Source organism: Dothidotthia symphoricarpi (assembly GCF_010015815.1).
Source record: "Dothidotthia symphoricarpi CBS 119687 unplaced genomic scaffold P153scaffold_9, whole genome shotgun sequence".
NCBI classification, from domain to species: domain Eukaryota; kingdom Fungi; phylum Ascomycota; class Dothideomycetes; order Pleosporales; family Dothidotthiaceae; genus Dothidotthia; species Dothidotthia symphoricarpi.
In genome coordinates this window covers 947,706-964,079 of record NW_022985016.1, presented here as the reverse complement: position 1 = coordinate 964,079, position 16,374 = coordinate 947,706, and the positions used below count along the sequence as shown (strand labels likewise).

General features: G+C 55.1%; 7 protein-coding genes across 7 annotated transcripts; 3 read left to right on the top strand and 4 right to left on the bottom strand.

The window, feature by feature from the left end:
* The first annotated feature begins 108 nt into the window (after window positions 1-108).
* On the top strand, window positions 109-1,989 carry P153DRAFT_315553 (mannitol 1-phosphate dehydrogenase). Its single transcript, XM_033664955.1, has 3 exons — window positions 109-403; window positions 497-1,298; window positions 1,346-1,989. Exons 2-3 carry the CDS (start codon window positions 527-529, stop codon window positions 1,885-1,887), a joined length of 1,314 nt encoding a protein of 437 aa, XP_033524401.1. The 5' UTR covers window positions 109-403; window positions 497-526; the 3' UTR covers window positions 1,888-1,989.
* On the bottom strand, window positions 1,959-3,400 carry P153DRAFT_290354 (alpha/beta-hydrolase; the record flags this gene model as incomplete). Its single annotated transcript, XM_033663709.1, has 2 exons — window positions 1,959-3,298; window positions 3,352-3,400. The coding sequence occupies 2 exons, from the start codon at window positions 3,398-3,400 to the stop codon at window positions 1,959-1,961; spliced, it is 1,389 nt and encodes a 462-aa protein (XP_033524400.1).
* A 126-nt stretch (window positions 3,401-3,526) lies between these two features.
* P153DRAFT_422748 (kelch repeats protein-like protein) lies at window positions 3,527-5,806 on the top strand (the record flags this gene model as incomplete). Its single annotated transcript, XM_033672388.1, has 1 exon — window positions 3,527-5,806. The coding sequence occupies exon 1, from the start codon at window positions 3,752-3,754 to the stop codon at window positions 5,804-5,806; it is 2,055 nt and encodes a 684-aa protein (XP_033524399.1). The 5' UTR covers window positions 3,527-3,751.
* A 78-nt stretch (window positions 5,807-5,884) lies between these two features.
* P153DRAFT_315545 (uncharacterized protein) lies at window positions 5,885-6,847 on the bottom strand (the record flags this gene model as incomplete). The annotated part of the gene is made up of 1 exon (XM_033664954.1): window positions 5,885-6,847. One exon carries the CDS (start codon window positions 6,845-6,847, stop codon window positions 5,885-5,887), a length of 963 nt encoding a protein of 320 aa, XP_033524398.1.
* Window positions 6,848-7,036: 189 nt separating this feature from the next.
* P153DRAFT_366498 (translation initiation factor eIF-2A) lies at window positions 7,037-10,081 on the top strand. Its single transcript, XM_033668068.1, has 5 exons — window positions 7,037-7,517; window positions 7,570-7,639; window positions 7,692-7,763; window positions 7,814-8,228; window positions 8,281-10,081. Exons 1-5 carry the CDS (start codon window positions 7,493-7,495, stop codon window positions 9,823-9,825), a joined length of 2,127 nt encoding a protein of 708 aa, XP_033524397.1. The 5' UTR covers window positions 7,037-7,492; the 3' UTR covers window positions 9,826-10,081.
* Window positions 10,082-10,312: 231 nt separating this feature from the next.
* P153DRAFT_422745 (uncharacterized protein) lies at window positions 10,313-12,859 on the bottom strand (the record flags this gene model as incomplete). The annotated part of the gene is made up of 2 exons (XM_033672387.1): window positions 11,673-12,859; window positions 10,313-11,561 (listed from the first exon to the last, which is right to left on the bottom strand). Exons 1-2 carry the CDS (start codon window positions 12,761-12,763, stop codon window positions 10,313-10,315), a joined length of 2,340 nt encoding a protein of 779 aa, XP_033524396.1. The 5' UTR covers window positions 12,764-12,859.
* Window positions 12,860-13,242: 383 nt separating this feature from the next.
* P153DRAFT_366497 (aconitate hydratase-like protein) lies at window positions 13,243-16,323 on the bottom strand. The gene is made up of 5 exons (XM_033668067.1): window positions 15,449-16,323; window positions 15,289-15,396; window positions 14,572-15,181; window positions 13,785-14,520; window positions 13,243-13,731 (listed from the first exon to the last, which is right to left on the bottom strand). Exons 1-5 carry the CDS (start codon window positions 16,074-16,076, stop codon window positions 13,468-13,470), a joined length of 2,346 nt encoding a protein of 781 aa, XP_033524395.1. The 5' UTR covers window positions 16,077-16,323; the 3' UTR covers window positions 13,243-13,467.
* Window positions 16,324-16,374: the final 51 nt, after the last annotated feature.

Genomic DNA, 16,374 nt, shown 5'->3' with positions numbered 1-16,374 from the left:
TGGATCTGAAGAGCCTCGGCCCCTTCAAATTCGGGCGCCAATCAAAAGCTCGCTATTGACGTATGAGCTTTACGATTCCGAATCGAGTCTCTGAAGCTCCTCCGCCCCCACCCAAGGTCGTGCATGCCCCGCACATTCTTCTAGAAAAACCATGGCCGCGAACTATCCGGTAGTCGTCTTGCTAGACATACACTCGTGGTGGGCATCGGCTACTGCACCTGGGAATTGTAACACCCGATGGACTTCCTCTCTCTCGTGTCCATAGGCTTCCGACGCTAAATCCACCATCGCGACTACAAGTACGGGGACTACTGCACCGCGCCGAAGTGAGATCCCTTTTCTGGATGCTTGCGTCTGCATGCGTCATCACTTGATGCTGGGGTTGTTGGACGTAATCATAACAGTAAGTACCAAGCGATCGCTCATAAGCCTCAAATCTTCCTCGAACGGCCACTCTGTTTATTATAAACCCCCAAAACTAATGCAAAAGCCCCAGTTCGTCGGTTGCTCCACATAATCTTTCGCCATGGCCTCCCAAAATACCTCGAAGAAGCCTTTCAACCTCGCCATAGTTGGCGGTGGCATAGCAGGCCTCACGCTGGCAATCACTCTCCTCCAGTATGACATCGACCTCACCATCTACGAAGCAGCTCCACATTTCGGCGAAATAGGCGCCGGCGTTGCCTTTGGACCAAACGCCGGACGAGCAATGGAGCTCATGTCGCCCAAGATCCTCGACGCCTTCAACACGTGCAAAACAGGCAACGGCACAGACAGCCACAACTCGAGCTGGTTTACAATCCGCGTGGGCGATGCGCGGAAAGCGGATAAAGACGGCTTCGTCAAGCCAGGCAAGAAAGTGGGCGATGCGCTGTTCGAGGTGCCATTCACCAAGGGCGGTACTCGGGGAGGAGTCTACAGGGCGACTTTCTTGGACGAGCTGGTCAAGCATGTGCCGGATCATGTGGCGAAGTTTGGAAAGAGACTGGATGATTTGAGTGAGGCGAAGGACGACTCGGGCGATCTGGTGCTGCATTTCACAGATGGGACGACGGCGCAACATAGCGCTGTTATTGGTTGCGATGGAATCAAATCGAAGACTCGGCCGTGGCTTATTGGGAAAGACGATTCTGCTTCGCAGGCTTTCTTCTCTGGCAAATACGCGTATCGAGGGCTGATCCCAATGGACCAGGCGGTCGAGTTGCTGGGCGAAGAGGTCGCGCAGAACAGCCAAATGTTCCTTGGCTACCATGGCCATCTACTGACTTTCCCTGTCCAAAAGGGCAAGACAATGAACGGTATGTTCCATTCCATATCAGAAGTTAGCACATACTAAGAACCACAGTCGTTGCCTTCAGCTCCCGCAAAACATGGGACGACGAGAAATGGGTGGTATCCACCTCGAAAGAAGAAATGGAAGCCGACTTTGCGGAATGGGGCACTCATGTCCAGAAAATCGTCGGCGCCATGGAGAAGCCCGATATCTGGGCGTTGTTCATGCACCCCCCATGCAAAACCTACTACAAGGGCCGCCTGTGCCTCCTCGGCGATGCTGCACACGCTACGACTCCACATCAGGGCGCCGGTGCTGGCATGTGCATTGAAGACTCGTACATCCTTGCCAATTTGATCAAGGAGGTGAACGGCGTTGAGGATCTGGAACGCGCATTCCACGCATACGATCACGTCCGCCGCGAACGAACCCAGAAAAACGTTACGACTAGTCAGCAGGCTGGCATGCTCTACGACTTCGAGCTTCACGGGGATGACTTGGACAAGATCGAGGAGTCATTTTTGAGCCGGATGGGCTGGATCTGGGATCTCGATTTGGAGGCACAGCTAGAGGAGGCGAGGAAGATTATGCACAATGAGAGCGCGAAGACATAAGTTCGATTAGACGTTCTGATAGTTAGTGCGAGTGAAGACCGAAACCCCCATATCCGATGGAGACTGAGCGCTCAATCAATGACATCATCCCTCAACGCGAAGATCTCCTTTAGAACATCGTCTGTCTTCGCCCCTATTGCGTTGTGATACATGGAATTCGTGACAAACGGCTTGCACCCCTTGATCGTCCGCGCCGTCTCCATACTCAGGTCGAAGTCGACGTACATGTCGTTCAAATACACGGCTGCATAAGTGGGTACCTCGTTCTTCTTGAGCTGCTCCTCGTCGTAGAGTTTAGGCCAGTCAGTCTCCTCGGCCAGCATATGCCCAACTGTCTTGAGCTTAGCGAGCTCAGAGTACGACTCGAACATGAACGGGTAGATCATCTCGCCTGTGAAGAAGATAGGCTGGTCGTCTGCTGTATTCTCGATTGAGAACTCAGGGAACTTCTCCAGCAGTCGCTCGGCTGACCACCGCGCTGCTTCTCCCTGGCAGTAGATTGGCTCGTGCAGTAATGCGTATATCACGTTTGAATCCCAGCTCTGGGCTGCTTCTAGTGCGAGTACCGTCGGGCGGGTCAGGTGTCCGAATTGGGAAAGATCCGTGTCTGCGCGCAGGACCAGCTCGTGCACTTGGTCGAACCCGCCATGCTTGCCGAAGAAGATGCCTAGTTGGAGGAAGCGGCGAGCGCTGAGATGGCCTTCGCCGCCCTGCACGCGGACTGTGGTGTCGCCAAAACGAGACAGTAGCTTGGTGATGCGATGTACGCGGGCGATATCCTCTGGGTACTTTGCATAATAACCCTCATTCCGTTGTTTGACGCGCTTGTACAGTCTCTCGTACACCTCATCTGGATTACTGCGGAGCGGCGGCAAGCCACCGAACATGAAGACTTCCTTCAAACCCTCTGGGTAGAACGAGAGATACGTCGTAGCGCAGAAACCGCCGAAACTCTGTCCCAACACGCTCCACTTCTTCTTCTCCTCGGGGTAATCTGCCGTAAGTGCCTTGCGCACCGCCTCACAATCCTTCACAATGCTATCCGCGCGGAAACTCTTCATATACTGCGCCTGCACTCTCTCATCGCCTCGGAGCTGCAGACTACTCTGGCTGATTGCTGTTGAGAGTCCCGTGCCGCGCTGGTCGAGCATCAGGACTTGGTATCCCTTGTCGAGGATGGTGTGCGTCCAGGATACTTGCTGGGGGCTGCGGCACTCGAAGCCCGGCCCGCCTTGTAGGTAGACAAGCCATGGGAGTTGGGATTTCTTTGCGTCTGGTTCTCCGCTGCGGGGGTAGTCTGCTGGTTTCTCGGCTTTGAGCGCTGAGCGCGCGAAGAGTTGGATGTGGCCGGCTGATGGGTTGCTGTGGTCACGGGGTACTTGGAAGAAGTGCTCGGTTATCTTGAGCTTGCCTGGGTTGTATTAGCTTCTAGAAGCTCTGGGGCATAACGAAGGTAGATGGTACCAGGCACCAGATGACTCCGTTGTTCAAGGATCTTTGCTGCTTGTATCATGTTGGCGGATAGCTTCCGTGAATGTTTGGAAGTCCGGAGGTGAGTGAACGAGAGCTTTATCGATAAGCCATCCCGCATTTTAGCGGGGTCGATGGAGTTGCATGAAAATGCACGAGTCGCCGCCTACATCATCTTCTCACTTTGATATTTTTCGTTTCTTGAGAACGTTAGAGTGTCTTCGCGGTCAGGTTTCGCGTCCAAAACTAAACCGCATAACTCAGACTGGGTGTCTTGAGATTGAAAAAATCCGAGCAACCGAGGGGCAACTTGCAAAGTATTTTGGCGCAATTCGATATCAGGAAAGAGTAGTGCATTGAGCTATTTGGAAGGATCTTTCCCGAAGCAAAACACATGGCAAAAGACAAGAAGAAGGCCGTGGGCAACAAGGCCGCCGTTAAAGCAGCCAAGGCCGCAAAGCAAGAGAAGAAAGCAGGCAAAAAGGACAAGAAAGTAGCATCCAAGACCCAGGATGTCGATTCAGACACCGAATCCGTCGACCTCGATGCCGTATTGGCACAGTACGCAAAAGAGCAAGAGCAATTCCTAGCCATAACAGAAGTACCGAGCGAACCCCCATCAGCCAGAGCCTCAGGAACCATCATCGCGAACCCAGCAAGCGAGAACGAATTGTTTCTCTTCGGGGGGGAGTACTTCAACGGCGCTACTGCCAAGTTCTTCAACGATCTGCACGTCTACAATGTCAAGCAGGAGTCGTGGAAGAAGGTCACGAGTCCTAACTCGCCGCTGCCGCGGTCGGGCCATGCTTGGTGCAGGGCGGCGAATACGAAGGATATCTACCTGTTTGGGGGGGAGTTCAGCTCTCCGAAGCAGGGCACGTTTTACCACTACAATGACTTTTGGCGTCTGGATCCGACGAATAGGGAGTGGACGCGCGTGGAAGGGAAGAGCAAGGCACCTGGTCCTCCGGCGCGCAGTGGACATCGCATGGTGGGATTTAAGCAGTACATCATCCTGTTCGGAGGGTTCCAGGATACATCCGTGACGACAAAGTACCTCAACGACATCTGGATATACGACTGTGTCAACTTTGCATGGCACACGCCGAAACTGCAGGCCGCACGAGCCGTCCCAGACCCGCGGTCGAGCTTCACGCTTCTACCCCATGAGCAAGGCGCTGTTATCTTCGGCGGGTACTCTCGCATCAAGGCCGTGGTTGGAGGTAAACAGCAACAGCAGCAACAAGGCAAGGGCAAGAAGGGCGGAGGTGGCGGCCCAGCTTCCCGCATGGTCCTCAAGCCAAAAGTCCACGACGATACGTGGTTTTTGCGCCTCACACCCCCTCCTTCGGATCAGCCTTCTACAACACTCCCAATCGTGTCGTGGGAGAAGCGCAAGAAACCCGCCAACGCACCGAATCCACCACGCGCCGGCGCCACAATGGCGTACCACAAGGGCCGCGGCGTACTATTCGGCGGCGTGCACGACGTCGAAGAAAGCGAGGAAGGTATTGACTCTGAATTCTTCAACCAGATGTTCGTGTGGAACGTAGAGCGAAACAGATACATGCCACTTATCCTGCGCCGGCCAAAGACCAACGCAAACAAGAAAGCCGCACAGCAAGCTAACATCAACCGCCGCGACCGCGGGAAAGCAGCAGAGGAAGAGCTGCTGGCCAACCTGAAAGCGCTGGAGATGAAGGCCGGCGTCGCCGACTCGGACGATGAGGAGGACGCGAAGAAGGAAGACGAGGAGGAGGAAATCGAACGTCCGGAGAAGCCTCGCGTCTACGAGTTTCCCCACCCGCGCTTCAATGCCGCGCTTACGGTGCAGGGCGACACGCTGTACATCTACGGCGGCACGTTTGAAAAGGGCGATCGCGAATTCACTTTCGACGAGCTGTGGTCCGTAAACCTCAACCACCTCGACGGCGTGACGGAGATCTTCCGCCGCGAGCTAGACGACTGGCAGGGCAGCGACGACGAAGCAGATTCAGACGACGAGGAGTACTCGGACTCAGACGACGACGACGGCGTCGAAGAAGAAGACGACACCAGCATCTCCACAGCGCCCACCAGCGCCACCGACTCGCCCCTCGTGCACGCCGCAAAAGACGAGGACCTGGGCACCACGGAGGAAATTTCCGCCCTCACAGATACCCTGCCGCACCCGCGCCCGTTCGAAACGCTGCGCGACTTTTACGCGCGCACGTCGGAGCAGTGGCAGAACCTCACGATCGAGGAGCTGGGCAGGAGCGGTAGGGGCGCGGACAGGTCGCCCAAGGAGATCAAGAAACTGGCGTTTGGACAGGCGGAGGACAAGTGGTGGGATTGCAGGGAGGAGATTCGCGCGTTGGAGGATGAGCAGGAGGCGGCGGGGATTGGGGAGGTGGTTAGTTTGGCGGATAAGGAGGGTGGGAGTGGGACGGGGGTGGGGAGGAGGAGGTAAAAACACACGTCGCTTGTATTTTTTTTGGAGATATTGAAAGATTAGCATTGGGTTGTTGTGACTCCAAGTATGAGCCCCTCACAGTTTCGCTCGGACAGACCCTACTCCGGCCTTGATTTGCACTTTTCCTGAGGAATCACTGTCCACTGTCACTACGATGCCTTCTTTCGCAGTCCCTTGTGGCGCCAGGAGAATCTCCTGGCAGTCCTCGAGACCGACTTGATTCGCAAACTGCACGACGACAAAATCGATGGGTCGGTCCCCAATCACAACCATAGGCGCATGCCATGTCCCCGCCCCATACGTGACGGCTTGACACCCCGTCGCGACAAAAGCGCGGAGATTCTTGAGATCTGGCAGACCTGGCCCCTTTGGGCGTGCAGAGGGGTGAAGACGCGCGATCTGCGAGGAGGGAGGCGCAGCTAGATCGTTCGCGTACAGCGCCGGCCTCGCTCTCGAGAAGATGTCTCTGATGCTGTTTCTTTTCTGAGTCTCTGGCACAGGGTACGGGGGCGGTCTTCCTGTGTTTCTCCTCGACGCGCTGGCAGGCAGTGTGGGCGCGACGACGACCAGGTACTGCGTGTGTTTGTCCTGCGAGCTCAGGCCCATGGGGATGAATGTCTGCGTGGTGAACGGGTGGCGTTCGAGAATTCCCACGTCCAGCAATTGTCTCGAGTGCGAGTCGTCGTCGTTGTCGTCGTCGAGCTCCAAGTCTCCCCATGACGAGGGAATGCTCTCGCTCGGCTCGTGGCCGCGCAGGTCCCGCGGTGAGCAGACAAACATGTTCATGACTGCTTTGGCGGGCTTTTTGCTCGGCGCGAGACTGTACAGGTTCGACATGTGGGTGACATCGAGGTATTTGACTGCGGAGCCTTGGTTCGCGTTGACGGCGTCGGGCGGTGGTATGCGGTTGGGGATGGGGAGCTTGGAGGACGGAGCTTGCGCGGGGTTCTCGACTACGGTGCCGAACTGGGAGAATGCGGTGGGGGTGAGGAGTTCGATTGGTATTCGAATCGAGGGGGCGGGCATTGAGGGTGGCATTTTGGCGGGTTTGGAGTGGAGATGGACGTGGATTGGGGAGCTGGGAGTCGAGGTTGGACATGGCGTGGTTAGAGCCTCCGAGGCTTGAGATGGCGCTAAGATAACGATAACGTGCCGGCGGCAGACGGGTAGGGCTGGAGAAGTTCCAGACAAACTTCCCTACCCAGACATGGAGATGTTGTCTGGCTCATTCATACAACCATGCTGATCCTCTGGCCAAAACAACCCCGCGATCCCGTGTCCAACCGCGTCGTGCTCAGCGAACACGCGACATGTCATCGTCGAACTGACAGCGGCCGAGGGGTTTCTCCGACGCCGTAGCGCGTTCGCAACACTGTTTTCTTTCCTGGGCCTGTCCTGGGCTATTCACTGCGCTCGTCACACGGCCCCCCTTCAATACGCTCGCCGTGCTCCCCTCCCCCTTCTCCTCGCCCGCCCCCATCGCCGCTGCGTGCGCCCCACAGTCTGCAAATTTGGCCATTCAAACCCCCAGAGCTACGTCACACTCGAAATATCCGACGTGTTCCCCAAACTCTTAGCCTCGCCGCCAACAACGCAACAACTCCGCTGTTGAGCCAGACTCGCGACCACCAGCACCTTGCCTGCCCGCCCACTCTGTATCTCCTACTGTGACTTTGACTAGTCATGGCGGCTCCCACACAGTTGGCTTGTATGTCTGCAGCAGATGCTTGTCGTGGACCTGAGCTGACGGCAACGTGTAGATCGCACCTCCAAGGGCATCGGCGTCTTCAATGCGGCTCCAGAGTACGAGCCTCTTCCCGGCTTCACACGGTAAGAATCACGCATAATCTACCGCATTACAGCACTGACTTGTGTGCACCAGACCTGAGGGCAACCTTCGCTGCTGCTGTTACTCGCCTGACAGCAAGTACTTTGCATGGGCCTCGCCCGAACAGTAAGCACTTCGCCAAGCACACAAGACCTGCCTGACATTCATCCGCTCAGAGTCTCGGTAATCGACGCCTCGGCCGGTCACGTCATCACTACGCTCCCCACGCCAAACGTCTTCGAGCTGGGCTTCTCTCCCCTGGGGACATTCATCATAACCTGGCAGCGTCCTACCAAAGACGAAAACGGCGATGCCACGAAGAACCTAAAGGTCTGGAGGACCGTCTCGGACGAGGCCGAGGGAGAGCACTCCGTCGTTGGCGAATATGTGCAGAAGAACCAGACGGGGTGGAACCTGCAGTACACCTCGGACGAGAAGTTCTGCGCGCGCGTTGTGACAAACGAGGTGCAGTTCTACCAGTCCGGGGACCTGCGCGCCCCATGGAACAAGCTCCGCGTTGAAGGAGTGACCGACTTCGCACTATCGCCTGGCAAAAACCATTCAGTTGCTGTTTTTGTCCCAGAGCGCAAGGCGAGTTTGCGACAACAGACGCACAGTGGAATCAAGACTAACCTCTAAGCAGGGCATGCCAGCCTCGGTCAAGGTCTTCCAGGTTCCCCAGTTCAACGCTCCCGTCGGCCAGAAGACCTTCTTCAAGAGCGACAAGGTCCAGCTGAAGTGGAACAACTTGGGCACCAGTCTGATCGTACTTGCGCAGACCGAGGTCGACAAGACGAACAAGAGCTACTACGGCGAAACGAACATGTACATCCTCAGCGCGAACGGGACTTTTGACTCGCGCATCCAGCTTGACAAGGAGGGGCCCATCCACGACGTCTCCTGGTCCCCAAACTCGAATGAATTTGGTGTCGTGTACGGATACATGCCAGCGAAGACGACCATCTTCAACCACCGTGCCGTTCCTCAGCACAGCTTCGACTTGGGCCCGCGAAACACCATCAACTTCTCCCTACACGGGCGTTTTGTTATCGTGGCTGGTTTTGGAAATCTGGCTGGTGATATGGACATCTACGATCTTGAGAAGAACTACGCCAAAGTGTGCACCGTCAAAGCTTCCAACTGCACCTACTGCGACTGGAGTCCTGATGGCAAGCATATCCTTACAGCTATCACTAGCCCGCGTCTCCGTGTTGATAACGGAATTCGCATCTACCATATTAGTGGAGGTTTGATGTACTACGAACCGATGACGGAGTTATACCACGTCACCTGGCGACCGGAGTCTGCTGCAGCGCATCCTCTGGATAATGCGCTGACTGCGCCCGCGCCGCATCCCTCCGCTGCGACGTTCCTCAGCACGCAAAAGACGCCTTCCAAGCCTGCCGGTGCGTATCGTCCCCCTGGAGCACGAGGCACAACCACTCCACTTCTGTTCAAGCGCGAGGATGAGGGTGGTGCAGCATACTTCAACACCGGAGTGTCTTCCACCAATGTAGGATTTCAGAATGGGTTTGGAAAGCCTCGTCGCCGCGAAGTGCCTGGTGCGGAGACTGTCGAAACTCTTCCACCAGGTGCCGCTCCCGGCGGTGGTGTCAGCTTGTCTGGCACTGGTGAAGGTGATGGAGAACTATCAAAGGCAGCTTTGAAGAACAAGAAGAAGCGAGAAGCTAAGAAAGCTCGCGAGATTGCCGAAAAGACTGCCAATCTCGGTGCTGACGGCATCAACACCCCGACCGGACCGGCTAGAAGCCCCGAGCGTCGTCAGCGCAGCCATAGCAAGAATGGAGGCTATGGAAACCAGACAGGAAGGAGTCCCAGTCATCAGCGCGACTATGGCAACAGCCCGAACCGCCAGGCTGGACGCGAGGGTCGTCCCCGCCAGAATTTTGGCCAACAACAGAACCAACGCGCCGGCCCTACCCAGGCGCCTCCCCCGATCCAGACCGAGAACCGTGGCCCAGCTCCAGATCTTACCGTCACCAGTCCTGGCGACGGAGGAAATCCTCAGGATAAGAAGATCCGCGGCTTGCTTAAGAAGGTCCGCGCAATTGACGAGCTGAAGATGAGGCAAGCTGGCGGCGAGAAGCTAGAGGATACCCAGGTCAAGAAGATCGCCACCGAGGAGTCGATCCGCAAGGAGCTGAGTGGCCTGGGCTTCGTGGGCTAGAAGTCTTTGGATATCGTTGCAGGCTTGCGTGAGAATTTCTCATGTGAGTCTTGATGATTGGCCTGCTGCTCTCCCCACATTTCTGTCGTCTGCTATCTTTGGACGTTTGTTTTGTGAATCGGTTGTACGATCATGCCTCGTCACAGCTGTCGCAGAGCTAGCGCCTGGCTGTGGACGCTGGGACGAAGGGGTGCAGAGTTGGATGTCTTGGAGCGTAGACGATGTTAGCAAAATAGAAAACCATTATTCGACGAACATCACCGATTTTGACCATGTGCGTGATCTGAACAATTTGATCTGTCGTTACAAGTGTCTTACAAGTAAAGACTAAGGCCCACGTTTGAAAATCTTCATCCTAAGATAACAAGACTTACACAATAAAAGACTCATTAATCATACAGATGTTCGTTACCCGCCAGTACTCCTCAACGCCATAAACAAAAACAAGGAACCAACACCAGCATAGACGACACCCCAATCCCAAGAATCATATCCTCAACCCCCCCAGCGCCTCCTCCAACCCACCACCACCAGCCTCCTCCCCCACCACCCTCGCACTCTCCGCCTTCATCTCCCTATACTGCCTCGCCACCTCCTCCATCACCCTCCCCATCTGCGCATCCAACCCCCTACCCTCCAACCCCCTCTTCACATCCGCAAAATGCTCCTTAACAAAAACCTGATACTCGCTCTTCCCCCCCTTACCCTCCCCCGTCGCCCTAGGCGTAGGTTTCGTCTGCACCAACCCCCCTTTACACCTCCCACAAGAATGGCGCCCCGGATCCACAGATTTCGAATGCCTTTTGAACTCATACCCGCACGCCACACACTCCCAGATATACTTGTACTCAATCTGATACGCGTGTTTCGTCGTGACTTCCACCCCCCTATCGGCAAAGGCGGCAGTCGCGCGACGGCCCCAGGACTTGAATTCCGCGCCGTGCGGATTGTTGCGCACGTCGCTTATCATGAAGGTCGTCAAATGGCAGAACTCGTGCGCGAGGACGTTGTACAGGCGTTCTTCGTCGTCGATGACTTTTTCCGCGAGCTCGATCGAGCAGTGGTGTCGGATTTCTACGCGGAAGTCGTTGGGATGGGGGCCGCACCGGATGCGGAGTTGCTCGCGCCGCCAGTTTGCGCGGCCGGCTGTTGTTTTGAGGGTTTTGGACCAGAGGAGTTTTATACCGCCGGTGGAGTGGGAGAGGGCGGCGATGCGGCCGGAGCTTATGGTGGTGTCGAGCGTGGTGAGGAAGGTGGTTGCTAGGTCGTGTTTGCGGGTTGCGAAGTCTTTTCTTTGGGCGCGGAGTTCTTTTGTGGAGGGCTCTGTGGGGGATTTTTTTGGTGGGTTGGTGGTGGTGGTTGTGGTGGTGGTGCGTTTTGGGTCTTGCTTCTTCTTTGGGCTTGTTGTTGGGGGCTTGATGTCTTCACCGCTGCTGCTGTTGTTATCCTCTAGATTGACGCCCTCCATCATCTTGACGATGTCTTCGCGCCACTTCTGCTTTTTGGGCGAAACGAGCGGTTTCGAGGGTGCGTGACGGTCGTTCCAATCGTTCACTACTTCGGGGTTCCAGAATGTGTCGAGGCTTGGGCGGAGGTCTGGTGCTTTCGGGACTAAGGGCTTCTTTTTCGAGGGCGAGACGAGCTTTGATGGGCTGGCAGGAAGTGCAGGAGGCGTTATAGGACGCACGAGAGGGGGTGCTTTGCATGGAGAACGTTGCTTGGTGGGAGTTGGAGAGCTGCATGGTATGTTAGCATGGCCGCAACATGCCAACCTCTCAGACAGGACATACTGGCCTTTCACAGGCCTGGAGTGGTCCAGCAGATGGTGGAATCGGGAGGTGACATACTACGTGAGCACCGCCATTGCAGCGTTCGAGTCCGAGCTTGTGGGACGGGAAGATGCTGCGAAAGAAGCTGTCCGAGCCCTGTTTGGTGGTGGGAGGATGAAAGACGCGGGAGGTTCAGGGGAATTTGTGAGATCAATGACTTCCTGTGCCCAGTTGGAGATAGTGCTGTGACCCTTCTTGAACGGTGGCCGCATGGAAACAAGAGGCTTTGGCTCCTCCACTACTGGCTCCTGAGCTGCTTCATGGTCCATGGATTCTGGAGAGGGTAGATGGGTACGTCTCTTTGCCTCTTCGAGCTGGTCCTCCTCTTCGTCCTCAGTATCAGACTGCACAGCCCGACTCCGCACCTGACGTTGCCTCTGCCTGACGAAGACAACAGGCTCATCGTCATCGTCTTCCTCCTCATCCTCTTCTTCAGCTTCGGTGCGCTCTTCCACCTCTTGATTTTGAGCGAGTTCCGGCTCAACATCCTGCTCATCTCCACACCAAAGACTCGTCTCCGCCTCACCATCCACATCCACATCCACATCCATATCTACATCCCCATCCTCTTCCTGTACATCCCTCACCTCAACCTGCTCTTCTCTCCTCACCTCCGGCAGCCCAACAACATCGATCCTCCCCTTATTCGCCCTTCTCCCCGCAACACTCTTCGCCAAACTCTTCGCATACATCAGCCGTTGTTTCTTAACAACATCAACATCCGCGGTTCCACTTCGCACCCTCCGCTCTCTCTTATCCTTCTTCTCAGGACTAGCCAGAGTCTCGTCGCTCAGCTTCCTCAACAACCGACTGTTGCTACCAATGGGGCCCAGAACGCGCTGTTTGCGCGGACTCAAGGGCTTGACTGGGGAGGGGGCTTTGGGCTTGAAGGGCGTGTTTTCCGAGTCTTGGAATGATGTGTCCATGTACCGCAATTCCCGCTTCGAGGTTTTCGGCATGGGTGCCGGCTCATCTTGCTCATGTGTTGAAGTGGACCGGGTCGAGAGGGCTGGCTTCTGCGAACTCTTCTGGCTGCGCGGGGCTCTCGTCTCAGTCGATGGTGTAGCGACAGCCGATTGGTTTGCGCTCGGCACGCGTAAACGGGCCATGTTGGCGTTGGGAGTGTGCCTTACTTTGCTATCTTTAAAGATGTGCGAGATGAATACGAAGATTTGTGGTGTGTGCAGAACGTTTGTTAGTGTAGGTCTGCCAAAAAAGAAATGTGCGAGCTCAATGATGATCTCACGCGGGGAATGTTTGTGTTGTTGCTCGTTGTCTGGGAGACTATTACGTCACGTGTATTAACATGTGCTGATATTGTTGCTTGAATGCAAACGGCATTATGCAAATTTCTGAAACAAAGCATGTGTATATAGCTTTAGCATAGTTCAGTGCCATTGAAAATTCACGAGAAAGCTGCAAAGTGGATTAAATTCAGCCTAGCCAACCTGCCGTTTGAGATGTGATTCCCCTCATGGCCAATTCAGATAATTTGCAAAAGATCACAGATATCACAAAACCATAAATGATATGAAGGTCATCATTTTGAACAGGAAACAATCATACATTGCATGCTAACACCGATCACAAATACAAGCCGATCCCAACTGAACCGAGTCCGAAAAGGCTCATAGAAAATTTCTCCAGCCACAGACCACCCAATCAAAGGGCGCTCGGTCGTCTCGTGTGCCGTTATTCTTGTCCTTCGGAACCAGACTTCTTCGTTCATCCTCATCAGACACGTCTGGGGTATCCCGCCCAATATCTACATCCCCAGTGGCGATAGTTTTCATCCTCACTATTCATAAAACATCTATGCCTTGGCCGCCTTGGCCATGGTGTTGAGAGCACTGCCGTTCTTGAACCACTCCATTTGGCCCTCGTTGAAGGTGTGGGAGAGCTTGATGTCGATGGCCTTGCCGCCGTCGGCGGGGTGGACAACAAGAGTGATGGGCTTGCCAACAGCGAGCTCAGTGCACTTCAGGTCGACGCGGTCGTTGGGGCCGATCTTCTCGTAGTCGGCAGGGTCGGAGAAAGTAAGAGGAAGCATACCCTGCTTCTTCAAGTTGGTCTCGTGCTGCAACCTGTTAGCGCAAAGATCTCAAAATGTCCAGCTTTCGAAAAACTCACAATACGAGCGAAGGAGCGGACAATGATGGCAAGACCACCCAAGTGCCTTGGCTCAAGGGCAGCGTGCTCACGGGAAGAGCCCTCGCCGTAGTTCCAGTCACCAACAACGACCCACTTGACGCCGTTCTTCTTGTAGTCACGGGCAACATCAGGAACAGCACCATACCCGCCGCTCAGAGAGTTCTTGACCTTATTGGCCTCGCCGTTCTCGGAGTTGATAGCGCCGATAAGCATGTTGTTGGAGATGTTGTCCAAATGTCCACGGTACTTCAACCAAGGACCAGCCATCGAAATGTGGTCAGTGGTGGTCTTGCCCTTGCACTTGATCAGGATGGGCAGGTCCGTGGCGTCCTTGCCGTTCCAGGCCTCGAAAGGCGACAGGAGCTGGAGACGGTCGGAAGTGGGCGAAACGGCGACATTGACGGTTGAGCGATCGGCAGGAGGCGCCTGGTAGGTGTCCTGCCCAGGGTCATAACCTCTGTCGGGAAGACCGTTACCGGTAGGCTCCTTAAGCTTGAACTCCTTGCCGTTGGAGTCTGTCAATGTGTCCTGCAATGGGTTAAAATTGAGAGTTCCAGCAATGCTCAAGGCGACGACAAGATCGGGCGAAGTGACGAAAGAGTGGGTAGCAGGGTTAGCGTCGTTGCGACCGGTAAAGTTACGGTTGAAGGAGGATACGATGGAGTTGGCAACGCCCTTCTTGACATCTTGACGGTCCCACTGCCCGATACAGGGACTTTTTCATGTTAGCAGAGTCAAAGTATATGGTGGGTTGAAGACTACACACCCGCAAGCGTTGGCGAGAACCATACCGCCGAACTCCTCAAAGGTCTTGAGCTGGCCGTCTCTCTCGATTGTGGCACGAATCTGCTCACTGCCGGGGCTGACATTGAAGATAGCCTTGGACTTGATACCGTGTTCCATAGCATCGCGGGCGATGGAGGCCGCACGAGACATGTCCTCGTACGAGGAGTTGGTGCAAGAACCAATAAGACCGACCTTCAGCTCCGCGGGCCAGTTGTTAGCCTTGACAGCCTCCTTGAACTTGCTGATGGGGGTAGCAAGATCGGGAGTGAAGGGACCGTTGATGTGAGGCTCGAGTTCAGAGAGGTTGATCTCGATCAGCTGGTCGTATTCGGCACCCTCGTCCTCGCGAAGCTCCTGAGCATACTCGCGAGAGAAGTCACCAATGTCTTTACGCTTGGTAGCAGCGAGGTAGTCGTACATGCGGTCGTTGAAGGGGAAGACGGAGGTGGTAGCACCAATCTCGGCTCCCATGTTGCAGATTGTGGCCATGCCCGTGCATGACAGAGTCTCGGTACCAGGGCCGAAGTATTCAACGATGGCGCCAGTTCCGCCCTTGACGGTAAGAATGCCAGCAACCTTGAGAATGATATCTAAAACATTTGGAGTTAGTTTGTTGTGCTTCAATGACACGTGCGTGTTGATTGGTCGAGCTGCAACGGCATTGTATTAGGTAACCTCGGATAAGAGAATGACGTACCCTTGGGAGATGTCCAACCTGAAAGCTTGCCAGTGAGCTTAACACCAATGACCTTGGGAGCCTTCAATTCCCAGGGAAGACCAGCCATGACGTCAACGGCATCAGCACCTAATTACACGTATTAGTCTAGTATCTGATTGCGAGGATAGGTGATACATGCCTCCAACTCCAATAGCGGCCATACCGAGACCACCAGCGTTGGGAGTGTGCGAGTCGGTACCGATGAGCAGAGCACCAGGGAAAGCGTAGTTCTCGAGGATGATCTGATGGATGATACCAGACCCAGGCTTCCAGAAACCAATGTTGTACTTTGCGCAAGAACTAGACAAGAAGTCGTAAACTTCCTTGTTGATATCGACAGCGCGAGCCAAATCCTTAGGACCACCAGTCTGAGCCTCGATAAGATGATCGCAGTGGACGGTGGAGGGCGTAGCAACGGAGGGCATGCCCGCTGACATGAATTGGAGGATGGCCATCTGAGCAGTGGCATCCTGGCAAGCTACACGGTCAGGACGGAGCTTGAGGTAGCTGCTGCCACGCTCAATTTCCTGGTTGTGCGGGTCGTCCAAGTGGGAGTAGAGAATCTTCTCAGCGAGCGCGAGCGGACGGTTCAATCGCCCACGCACAATCTGGAGGTTCTCGCTCATCTTCTGGTAGTTGATGAAGTTGCCCTTCTCCCAGTTGGTCATTTCGACCTTGCGGGAGAGCGGTGAATCGCTGACAGTGGCCATTTGCCTGCGCGAAGCAAGGCTCTGGCCCATGCGGCCGAGCCTCGAGAACTTCTGCATGGTGAATGTGGTTGGGGAGGGTAGAGTGGAGTAGAAGAGTGATGGAGGAGTGCCGAGGAAAAGAGGAACACAAGTGATCAAGCTTCAGAGTCGCTTCAAGTTGTGTGGGCCAATCAGATGTGCTGTGAACTAAGCAGTATTCAGTATCCTCGGCAGCTGTTTTGAGCCGCTTGCCCGTTTCACACCTGGAAAAAGGGTGGGGTTGCGGATAGAGGCAAGGGACGCAATTAAGCAGTGGGGGTATTCATGAAATACCTTTGAGATTACTCTCGTCCCCGTCTGAATTTGCGAGTATTAT

Excerpts from the sequence above, each read along its gene's own strand:
- P153DRAFT_315553 (XM_033664955.1), top strand. The coding sequence starts at position 527 with ATGGCCTCCCAAAATACCTCGAAGAAGCCTTTCAACCTCGCCATAGTT. Across the intron at positions 1,299-1,345 it reads AAAGGGCAAGACAATGAACG|TCGTTGCCTTCAGCTCCCGC; the intron begins GTATGTTCCATT and ends TAAGAACCACAG.
- P153DRAFT_366498 (XM_033668068.1), top strand. The coding sequence starts at position 7,493 with ATGGCGGCTCCCACACAGTTGGCTT. Across the intron at positions 7,640-7,691 it reads CCTCTTCCCGGCTTCACACG|ACCTGAGGGCAACCTTCGCT; the intron begins GTAAGAATCACG and ends TGTGTGCACCAG. Across the intron at positions 7,764-7,813 it reads GCATGGGCCTCGCCCGAACA|AGTCTCGGTAATCGACGCCT; the intron begins GTAAGCACTTCG and ends TCATCCGCTCAG.
- P153DRAFT_366497 (XM_033668067.1), bottom strand. The coding sequence starts at position 16,076 with ATGCAGAAGTTCTCGAGGCTCGGCCGCATGGGCCAGAGCCTTGCTTCG. Across the intron at positions 15,397-15,448 it reads GGCCGCTATTGGAGTTGGAG|GTGCTGATGCCGTTGACGTC; the intron begins GCATGTATCACC and ends ACGTGTAATTAG. Across the intron at positions 13,732-13,784 it reads TCCGCTCCTTCGCTCGTATT|CACGAGACCAACTTGAAGAA; the intron begins GTGAGTTTTTCG and ends AACAGGTTGCAG.